The 12263-nt window shown below is 38.1% G+C and overlaps 1 protein-coding gene across 1 annotated transcript in view; it reads left to right on the forward strand.

The window, feature by feature from the left end:
• Positions 1–5748: 5748 nt before the first annotated feature.
• The window catches only part of LOC148017425 (callose synthase 9-like), a 202201-nt gene continuing 195686 nt past the window's right edge, over positions 5749–12263 (forward strand). The window contains exon 1 of the mRNA XM_087662494.1: positions 5749–6272. Within this exon, the coding sequence (XP_087518620.1) occupies positions 6044–6272 (229 nt within the window). The 5' untranslated portion in view covers positions 5749–6043. The remainder of the gene's footprint in view (positions 6273–12263) is intronic.

Here is a 12263-nt window from a genome sequence, read left to right on the forward strand (position 1 = left end):
CTCTTGAAAAAGAGAAATTGGCACGGAGATGGTATGGTTTGGAACAAAAAGGCTTAAGTGTAAGAGAGTACATTAACCAATTTCTCAACCTAACCATGTATGTAGAAAGCATCGGTGATGAGGCTAAGCTCCACAAGTACATGTATGGTTTAGAGCCATCTTTATCAGCTGATGTCATGGCACAAAACCCTATTTCTCTCCTTAAGGCTATTGAGCTTGCAGAGCGCTATGGAAGAAAATATAGAAGAGAATCTTTATTTCAGCCTGATTTTGGACAGCCAAGGACTGTTTTTAAATAGGGGCAAGTTGGTAATACTTATGGCAACAATCGTGTGCCAAATGGGAGCTTAAGGGTGCCAACTTATTCACCATTCAATGCTTCTAGACATCAAAGTAATTTCAGGACAGCAAACAGTCCTAGAGTTGACTTCAAACAAGGGGACAACAAGCCTAAATCCATTTCAGCCAACATGAATCCTAAGTCTATTCCTATGGATATTTACAAAGACAAAAAAGAGAAATGCTTATGTTTCAAGTGTGGAGAAAAGTATACACCTGATCATGTCTCAAAGTGTGTATATAAAAATGTCAAACCCAAGCTTCAAAGTATGTTAGTCTTTGAGGATCTTGAAGATGAGATGGATGAAGCTAATGCAATTGCACTTAATGTTGAAAATAAAGATTTACAACAGCCCATTAGAGTTCAAGTGGCCAATGGCGAAGAAGAAATCAGCACACAAATATGCCCACAGGTTTCTTTATAGCTGGCTGAAAATTTTGAAGCAAAAGTAAACCTGATTACTTTGGAAATGGGGCCTATAGACATTGTACTCGGTTGTGATTGGTTGATGACATTAGACAGGATCACTATGGATTTCTCACAGTTGTATATGGAGTTTATCTTCAATGGACAATTCATCCATTTACAGGGGATTCCTAGTAGATCAGATTTTCAGCTTATTACCATTCAACAACTCAAAAGGGAGTACAAGAGGCGCTCACAAACATTTGTTTTGCATTTGAATAAAGAGATACAAGATCAGCCGCCCAATAATTCAACAAACCATCCAGCCTTGACAGCTCTTCTTGAGGAGTATAGGGATTTGTTTGAGATGCCTACTTCATTGCTTTCCAAGAGAGCAGTAGATCACCCTATTGATTTGGAGCCCAACTCAAAGACAATCAATAAGACACCTTACAGATCATCTAAGTGTGAACGAGAGGAAGTAGCCAAGCAAATCAAGGAACTTCTTGAGATGGGATTCATTGAACCAAGTTCTTCATCTTATGCATCTCCAGTTCCGTTAGTTAAAAAGAAAGATGGATCTTTCAAAACGTACATTGACTACAGGGATCTTAATAAGATCACAGTGAAGAACAGGTATCCGATACCCAGGATTGATGATTTGCTTGATGAGCTTAAGGGGGCTCGATTCTTTACGAAAATTGATTTGAGGTCAGGATATCATCAGATTTGCATGCGAGAGGGTAATGAAGTCAAGACTACTTTCAGGATTGATCGAGGGATCTATCATTTCTTAGTGATGCTACTTGGGCTTACAAATGCTCAAGCTACTTTCCAGAGCCTGATGAATAAGATTTTGCAGCCCTTCCTCTTTCAGTTTGTCTTGGTGTTCTTTGATGACATTTTGATCTACAGTAAGACTTTACAAGATCACTTAGCACATATGAGGAAGGTTTTTGATGTATTTAGACATCACATGCTTTTTGCTAAGGAGAAGAAATGTTCTTTCATGTAGATTGAAGTGGAATACTTGGGATATATTGTCAGTGAAAAATAAATACAGACTGATCCCAACACCCACTACTACTACCTCTCTTAGAGGATTCCTTGGTTTATATTCATTCTATCGCTAATTCATCAAGCATTATACGGCTATTGCAGCTTCTTTAACTGACATGTTGAAAAAGGAGGCTTTTTTTGGGATGCTCTTGCAGATAGTAGCTTCAACCAGTTAAAGAGATTCTTTACCTCTGCTCCTATTTTAGTATGCCTAGACTTCTCCAAAGAATTTACCATACATTGTGATGCTAGTGGCCATGGTATTGGGATTGTTTTGTTACAGGAGTATGGAGTGATTGCCTTTGAAAGCCATAAGCTTACATATAAAGAAATGGCCATGAATGTTTATGACTAAGAGATGTTGGCTATCTTGCATGCAATTAAGAAATGACACCATTACTTGTATGGCATCCGATTTAGAGTCTAGAGTGATCACAAGGTTCTTAAGTATTTTAGAGTCCAGAGTGATCACATGGTTCTTAAGTATTTCCTTACTCAGTTCAATCTTACTCCTAAGCAGCATCGGTGGGAAGCTACACTACAGAATTATGATTTTGACATCATTCATATGAGGGGCAAAGATAATATAATGGCTGATTCTCTTTCTTGTATATGGGCTTGCAAAGTTTCAGCTATGATTGAATTACATAATGATTAGATTGAAAAACTACAGGAGACTTATCTTTTGGATGAAGAATTCAACCATATTTTTCAGAAATGACAGCAAGATCTTATAGAAGAAAACTCGCATTATCAGTTTAAAAATGGCCTTATTTGGTTGAAAGGCAAGATTGTCATTCATTCTATATCTTCTTTTACATGGAAATTTATGGAGGAACTACATTCTTTGCACTTAGCTAGATATCTAGGAGTTTTCAAGACCTATGACAGGATCAATAAAAGCTTCTATTGGAAAGGATTGTTAAAAGATGTCAAGGACTTTGTCATGAGGTGTATGCCTTGTCAGCAGAATAAGGACAACACCCATAAGCCAGGAGTTTTGTTACAGCCATTACCTATTCCTACAGGTAAATGGACTCACATTACTATGGATTTTATTACTGGCTTGCCTACTACCAAGAAGGGATGGAATAGTAAACATGTGGTGGTAGATAGACTCACCAAGGCAGCCCATTTTATTCCAACCAAGATCTAGTTTATTGCCTCTAAAGTGGCCGGTCAGTTTATGGAGCAGATTTTTAGACTACACGGATTACTGCAGGTGATTGTTCATGATAGAGTCTCAAAGTTTATAAGTAACTTTTGGCAGGTGGTATTTATATCTATGGACACTAAATTGGCTCTATCTACGGCCTATTATCCACAAACTGATGGACAGACAGAAAGAGTTAATAAATGATTGGAGACTTATATTCGCCATTTTTGCTATGATGTCAAAACTTCATGGGATTCTTGGTTACACTTGGCTGAGTTTGCTAACAACAACTCTACCTATACTAGTATTGAAGTTTCACCCTTTGAGGCAGCCTACTACCAAGAAGGGATGGAATAGTAAACATGTGGTGGTAGATAGACTCACCAAGGCAGCCCATTTTATTCCAACCAAGATCTAGTTTATTGCCTCTAAAGTGGCCAGTCAGTTTATGGAGCAGATTTTTAGACTACACGGATTACTGCAGGTGATTGTTCATGATAGAGTCTCAAAGTTTATAAGTAACTTTTGGCAGGTGGTATTTATATCTATGGACACTAAATTGGCTCTATCTATGGCCTATTATCCACAAACTGATGGACAAACAGAAAGAGTTAATAAATGATTGGAGACTTATATTCACCATTTTTGCTATGATGTCAAAACTTCATGGGATTCTTGGTTACACTTGGCTGAGTTTGCTAACAACAACTCTACCTATACTAGTATTGAAGTTTCACCCTTTGAGGCTCTGTATGGCTATAAGGTGCCCTTACCCACAGTCATCTTTAATGAAAGGATCAACCCTCATGGGAAGGAAGAGTTAGAAAGAATACAAACCCTTCTTCAGCAATGTAAGATGAATCTTAGGAAAGCTCAAGACCAAATGAAGATATATGCTAATGAAAAGAGGCGGCCTTTAGAGTTTCAAGAAGGAGAGTTGGTCTTACTGAAGGTGCCCAAGTCTAGATACTCTACATTAAAAGATGGATCTAGTAATAAGCTTGCTCACAGGTTTTATGGCCCCTACCGGATCGTAAAGCACATTGGAAACTTGGCATATAGATTAGAGCTTCCTTCTTCCACAAAGATTCACAATGTTTTTCATGTCAGTCAGCTTAAGCCTTTTTATGGTGATCCAGTGGATATAATTGATGAGCTGCCACCTATTGATGAAGATCTTATTCAGTACATCCCAGAGGCTGTTATATGTCAGTGTGAGAAGAAGCTCCGATCTTATTCTATCATGGAATATTTGATGAAATGGAGAGGTTTACTACTCGAGGAAGCTTCTTGAAGACTTGATTCTATAGTGGATGAGTTTCCTTTTTTAAGGAATACAATAGTGGGGCTGAAGCCTATTGATTATGGAGCTAGTTATGGTGCAAACAGGATCAGGACAGCACGCTGTTTTAGAATAGTTTTTATTGTGTCCAATTTTTAGAATCAAGCCATCTACATAGGCTTAAAGCACTCTTCAAGAGCTACGTTTTGATATATGGCATGCCTCATTTGGACACTTCTACTAGAAGTTACGACAGATTTGGTCTAGCAAGGTGTGTTTACACAACAAGTTGTCTACTTCATTTTGAGATTATCTGTTGAAGATTTTACGGCTTCATATACTTTTTAAGTATTTCAGATCATGTATATTGAGGCCTACTCTTGTTCTTCAATTTTAGTCCATATGTTGAATATTTTTAATTCATTTTTTCATTTTTAAAATTGTAAAAACAGAGTGGTACTCTGTTCTGTCCACCCTTTTCTAGTCTTTCAAGTTTGTTTTTGAGTACAAAAACTTTTGGGAAGGGATGGATTGTAAGAAGCTGGGAATAAGGATTTAGTGAAAAAATAATATTGATGCTATGCCATGTCACACTGATATTGGTATAAAAGGAGATGACATGTAATTTTTCATATCTTTTGACACACTAATATCATTACTGTCATTCTCTCCCATCTTGCTCACAGCTTCTATGGCTTCTCTCTCTTTCTAGTCTTTCTCTCTCCTCGTCACTCTTTTTCTCTCTCATCTGCAGTCTTCTCTCTCTGACATGAAAAAAAAAGAAGCTTGATAGAGTACATATAGTTTGACTATTAAAAAACATTTATGTAACTCACTTAGGGGAAAAAAAATTATAATGAAAAAATGCTAGATGACACTTTATCAGTGGCCCTTTACCCTAGGCCCTAGGAAAAAATCATGCAAAGTGTCAAGTTGTAGGTTATGTTAGAGTAAAGGGGCCAATAAAGTGATGCCTCCCCAAAATAAAACCACATCCACCCTAATTGAGTGACAATTTTGTTTTAAAAAAAAGGGTTTTTAAACTACTTAATATTATGATATAAAATTTTTAAATTAGAAAGATGAGCTTAATATGAGTCAAGCAATTGAGTCACACAAATATTTTTTATATTTTGAATTTTGTAAAATCTTAAAACAAGTATCTTTGAGTGTCACTCTATTGGCCCCTCACTCTCGCTCTTCTTTGAACCCTCTGTTTATAACTACGACTACTTGATAAAAATATCAAAATGTCCTAATATTTTTTCTTTGAACTCCATATAATTTAAATAGTTTGACCATTAAAAAACATTTATAAAACTCACCTAGGAAAATAAATATTATAATGGAAGATTGTTAAAGGACATACAATCGACCCTTTTTACTCGATGGGTTCTCGAAAATGTTTGTGAAAAGGAGATAAGGACTAATGTGAGTTTTCTATAGAAGGGACGTCGCGTTTAAAGTGTTTTCTTGTAAAGCAACAGAGAGCCTTTACGTATTGTGACAAGCACTGGGCGGAGGGGAGTTACAAGTAGGACGGGATATTGTTCCGAAGGTCCGCGTAGGCAATGCGCGTGTGAAGGCGCGCGCTTACGGGATCGTGCGTCGGGATTCGTACTTCCTCCCGATGTGTGTCTCTCTCTCTCATTCACAGGTTCATCCTTAGTCTTCCCTCCTCTCACGAGCTCTAGGACTCCACATCAGTGCGCACAGATTTCTGCCTTTTCCAGTCCCTCCATTGTGCCCCCGCGAATGGTCTCCGGGTGAAGAAGAAACCCTAGCGCCCCCCGCCATCGACATGCCCGGCCGTCAGGCCTCCCGCCGGGCCGTTGCCAACTGGGAGCGGGTCCTCAATGCGATCCAGCGTCGCGACCAGCTCCATGGTCCCGCTTCCTCCTTCTCTCGATACGACAGCAATGAACTCGGCGGCTTCGTTCCCCCGTCTCTCGGGCAGGCCACTAACATCGACGCCATCCTCCAAGTCGCGAATGAGATCCAATCGGAGAATCCGACCGTTGCTCGTATACGTGAGTTTCTGCTCTCTCTCTCTCTCTCTCTCTCTGTGTATGTGTGTACGGTGCGTGCGTGCGTGCGTGTTTATCGAGGAGCTCAACTGCAATCTGTCGATACAAAGATAGCGCCAATGGCTGCCTGTTCGAAAAGATACAAAGATAGTACCAATGGCTGCCTGTTCTAAAAGGCTGCTGTGCAGTTTTTCCTTGTTAAGATAGTGCCACTGGCTGCCTCTCCATTGCTATTGTATAATCGTTGGATAGCTTTAGAAAAAAAATAAAGGTACTTGTCACCGATTCAGATAGGGTCTTTCGAGGAGCTCAACTGCAATCTGTGAGCCAGTGGTTGACGGTTTGAAAAGCCTTCTTCTCAATACGTAGTTCCTACGATAGGGCCAATGGCTGTCTGTTTGGAAAGACTTCCACGTTTTGTCATTCCTATCATAGCACCTATGGCTATCTTTCCATTGCACTGTGTAATAACTGAGTAGCTTAAGAAGAATCATAATCATTTCATCAGCACCTATGGCTATCTTTCCATTGCACTGTGTAGTAATTGAGTAGCTTAAGAAGAAAAGTGGATATGCAACCGATCATAATCATTTCATTAGGACAATGGAAAATCAATAATATGCAAACTATGTAGACGGCAGGATGGTGATGTACATGGATATGAATTTCAATCGACTGCTAAGAGGACTCCTCTAGGTCTTGGAGGAGGCACCTCGCATCTTTTTTATATCAAGGTTCGGTTGTATGGTCTCATTTACAACCGGACATCCTTGTTTTCCTCCTCGAGGATGGTTGCAACAAGTCTTGGGTTTCTTGCCCTCTTATTTGGGCAATTTAGGGCAATGTGACCAAGGTTTCCACAATAGAACACTGCAAAAGAATAAAACTCAGAGATATGCTCGAGAAATGGAATCCATATACCAAACACAAGAATGATGCATACAACAGTTAGTCATTGATTGCATGGACACTGGCATCGAGATGCTTTAATATTGTTGATAACATTTGATTAAGTTATTAATCAAATCTGCAAGGTTATTTAGTATGTGCTGCCTATGGGAGTTATTTCATGGTAACAAGCCAAGGACTCCAGGATGCAGTGGGTGTTAAAGGCAAAAGTTGTGATAAGTTATGCCAGTTGGGTTTTGGGGGTCAATTGGTATCAACTTTGACCCTAGGAGAGTTACTTGGTCAATAAGTGTTGGTGGTGACACTAGGGACTAGCATTAATTAATTAATTAATTAATGCGAGTCTAAGGGTCAACAGAGGTTAAGGATCACTCTAGGTTACAAATGGCCTAGCCAATTTAATTATGGATGGGCACGTTTAATTTTGGGTAGGATTAGAAGGGTTGAAATTAACTTTCAAGATGATTAATTTTTTAAAATTAATTAAATGATTGGATAATGCTATAAAATGGTTTTAAAAGGTTGTCACTTGGTAAAAATACCCATACAAACTGAGAAAACGTTTTTGGAGGTTGGGTCTCAGGCATTCAATTAGTTTTATAGCTTGGGAGAGGGAGAGAGAGAGCTGTTGGTTCATTTTCTGATTAGAGAACATCAATTTGCTATAGAAGATAGCCATTTGGGGGTCTTAATAAGCAGCGGACAGCACAGAGTTACCTTCTAGGGATTGATAACAACATTGCTAATTAGGTGGCAGTATTTTGGAGGTATTTGACAATAGATGATTGCATTAAATACATGCTGGAGCAGACAACAGGTGGATTTTAGAGTTTCCTTGTGAAGAAAATCAGATTTCTCTCTTATCTTGGCTTTCTCTTACTTTCTCTGACCCATTCTTAGGAGACCTTAGCATTTCTTAATCATTTTGAGTAGATCTCAGCCAAATTTGGTGGACAACAGAGAGATTTTTATTGTAAGCTCTAATTTTTTGCAGAAATTAGGATTTGACAGCCATCTTAGGACTTGTGCCAATTAGTAAAGGCATTGTATGCTAAATTTAGTACCTAAAATTTGTATAATGGTCAGAAAATTCAGATCCGGGTCCATTCATTGTAATTTGGGACAGTATTTGGCCAATTGGAGGTTTCATTTGTGCAAGTCTTGGGTGGAAAATCAAGGGTCAATTTGCTTGAATCGATTGTTGATTATTGGTACAGCAAAGAGGCTTTTGGAACATCAAAGGAGATTGTAAATCTTAGCTTGTACTCATTCCATTAACAATTAAGTTAAAGAAATACCGAAAGAAGTGTTTATTTTGGGGCCAATAAGGTGTCCAATGTCTGAGATTATTAATGTAATTTCTGCATTTTAAGTTATGTTCATTTGTTGATTGATATAATTAAGTGCTTAATCATGGTATTACCACCCTTTCCAAGAAGGAAGGTTGGTTGCACAGACACAGAGAGAGAGAGAGAGAGAGAGAGAGAGAGAGAGAGAGAGAGAGTGTGTGTGTGTGGAAAGTCATAACAATTACAATGTAATATTGGCCATCTTATTTAATAATCACTAAAAAAATAAAGAATAAAGTGATAGTGATGGAAGCCCGCCACTTGTAATGTACAGGTGTTTGGTCATGGTGTGTAAAGTAAATAGAGGGAGACATGGTTATAAGTGTCTTTATCTCCAACAATCTTCCGCTTAAAGGTGAATGTGTCTCTAGTGAGAAGAGAATAAAAAAAGTGACAAAATACAAATGTACATAAAGTACAATAAGATGAGAAAAAAAAGATGTTATCTCATCCTACGTCCATCATCTTTCAAAGGAAGGCAAGGCATTCTGTTGAGAAACTTTTAGTGAGTAGATTTGCAAGATTCTCGTCAGTTGAGATTTTGACAAGCTCAATAGAGCTGTCTTGTATCACCTCCTCGATGGAGTAATAGCGCACCTTAATGTGCTTTGTGTTCTATGGAAGATTGGATTCTTGGCTAACTGAATAGCACTTATAGATTTGAATGCAGTGTAGGAGTAATAGTAATATCAAGGTTTGTCACTAAATGGCCTAACCATATGGCCTCCTTGTAAGCCTCAGTGATTGCAACATACTCTGTCTTAGTAGTAGATAAGGTTGTGTATAACAAAGAACTGAAAACCATATCGAATTAACTCTATGATTACTTAGATCTGTAGTTCTCATTGCGCGCTCCATTTCTAGCTATCAAACCTCTGAATTCAATATCATAGTTAAAAGCTATGCCCAAAATATGAAACTTGTGTCAAGTTGCCATAGCTGTCTACGACTTCTATAGTATACTTTGTATCCACTCAAAATGGATAGAATGTCCTGTTATAAATACAAGGCAGTGTAGGCACTTGTGCCACTATCCCCAGCAAGGAGAATAAGCAAAGAACCAATGGGTCATCAATAATACTCAAAATGGACAGAATGTCTTGTTGTAAATACAGGGCAATGTAGACACTTGTGCCATTATCCCCAGCAAGGAGAATAAGCAAAGAACCAATGGGTCAGTAATAATGCCAAATAGCAATAAATAAGCTAGTCATTATAGTCAAATGACTATAAATCCTATGCTTTGAAAAGGTGTCTAGACTCTGGGATATAGGTGTATTATAGTCATAGTGATATTCATAAAGTTAGAAATAGTGATTGAGTATCCCTTGTAAGTGTGAATGGGGTTTGGATCAATGTAATGCTAAAGCCTAAGAGAAGAGAGAGAATATCTCAGTCATGCCAATAGCAAATGAGCAAAAGGGGATAGCTATATAAACAAATGTGATGGGTAGGTTGAGTGAAATAAGATGGTACACAAGAGGGTGTATCTTTATAAGCAAAAGTGATTGATAGGTTGTGAGTGAAATAAGATGGATTTTCATTTTTGTGATGCATAGGACCACCATGGCAATCAAATTCAGCAACAAAATATAGTGCATGTCTTTGTCATCTTTAAAAGTGACCTTGTTCCCATGCAATTGCAATTCAGCTTTGCACCTCTCATAGGGTGGAGTTTGTGATTGCACTTGTAAATTTGGTTGAGGTTGATGTGATAATCGTGATTCCACCAAGTTTGTTTCCAAATGTGATTGGCAATCATGAAGTTGGGTTTGCAATCGTGAGTGGGGTTAGCTTGTGGGAATTTGTGTTTGCAATTGTACAAACCACTCTATCTTGGCAACATAAACTTTAATTCGCACTCACAACAAGCTGGGCCTAAAGTGTAAACTTGATTTGATAATGCAAGGAGAAGACAACCTCTCTCTCTCTCTCTGTGTGTGCCTTTTCTATACTACATACAAACTTGTAAGATGCCTGACCTTGGGACTCAAGAATGTGGAGCAAGTAAAATTAAAGGCCTTAATTATTGGAAAATTACCATGCCCTTTGGTCTCATTTAACTCCATAAGAATGCCCCAAAAAAAGTATTTTATTTGATGATAGGGAAAAGGTCAAAAGATTGCCTACTAAAAAGGATATGTTTTGCGCATTCCATCCCATCCCTCACCATGATCTATTAGTAGGTAGTTCATGAGTGAGTCTGTGTATGTATTTGTGGGCTAGGTACAAGACTATACTTTATGCACTTTTCTTTGTCTATTTTTTGTGATTTTATGCCATTATTTTATGGCTGACCAACATTTATGATTATTTTATTGTTGGTCAACCTGATCTAGATTTAGGCATGTTTTTGCCTATTTACTGTGGATCTCCCTCTATCAAGCTAAGTGATGAGACAGTATGCACTCATGCCATATCACCAGACAGTAGGGTTTGTGGGGAGAGGTAAACACGGAAAGAAGAATGAACTTAGAAGAAGAGTGAAGAATGATGAATACTGAATCATTTGATACAATGGAGCAAAGCTCGAAGATGAATGCACTTTCTTGGTTGATTAGGCAATAGCACTTGTATGGAATCTACACAGAGAAGGGAGCGAAATGCAGTCTCTGTATGCTATGCTTTTGCTACTCGATCGAAGTCTTCTTCGTCAAGCTCTTACTTAAAGGACTATGTTTTGTTGCCCGTGTTGTTGACATCATTGTCATTTATGATAGATTGCTACTATTTTTGGGATCTATCTTGGGATTAATATACTATTGGGGTAGTTGTTTGTATCTTCAATACCTTTCTTAGCTCATATTTACCTAGAGTTGTCCACATATGATGGATGGGGCTATAAAAAATACTTAAGGATAGAAGATAATCAAAAGTGTATGACAAAACACAAAGTCATAACAATAGAACTCAAAGGTGAAGAGTAATTTATAGATAATGAAGAATGAATGAATGCTAAATGTAGTAAACACACTATACAAGAGTGAATACAAAGACCTTGATCCTCCATCTAAATCAAAATCAACGGGTCATCCGAGCATTTTGATCATTAATGATCTACTCTGGCATACCATGATACTTAAAGATGTGTTGCAAAAACAAGCGTGCTATATGATCTTTCTTTATTTTCTTCGAATAAAATGGGCTTGTTTATTGAACTTGCAAATAATAGTACATATTTCATCATTTCCTATAGGTATACTAGGAAGCTCTAAAATTAAAATCCATAGCAATTCTTTGCCAAGGCTTGTGTAGAATAGGTAAGAGTTGTAATGTTTGGATAAAGGCCCGGTTTAACCTCCGTGTATAATACACGCACATTGTACATATAAATGCATCCTTACGTTCCCTAAGTATAAATACATTTTATTCTTTGTGTACCAATACATTGTTGGTATACTCTTATCGAATCATACTTGACTTTGCTCTCTCTCTCTCTCTCTCTCTCTCTCTCTCTCTCTCTCTCTCTCTCTCTCTCCAGCCGTTACACTCACGCTCACTCCTCGACCTCTTGTCACTCTCAACTGAGCTCCCCAACAACTGGTATCAGAGCATCAGGTTTCGCGCGCTTCTCGAGATCTGATGGGATCAGTTGACAATGCTGATGACCAGTAGGCAGTTGGAGTGCTTGTGCCCATCGGTGATTTTGAAGTCAAGAATTGTAGACATTGCATGTGGTGACCTCAATTAATATGGGGATTTTGCCAAATTAGTCAGAATTTTACTCCTTTGAGCA

Source organism: Lygodium microphyllum, chromosome 22, assembly GCF_053477565.2.
Source record: "Lygodium microphyllum isolate KBCC chromosome 22, Lygodium_microphyllum_v1.1.10, whole genome shotgun sequence".
Classification (NCBI taxonomy): domain Eukaryota; kingdom Viridiplantae; phylum Streptophyta; class Polypodiopsida; order Schizaeales; family Lygodiaceae; genus Lygodium; species Lygodium microphyllum.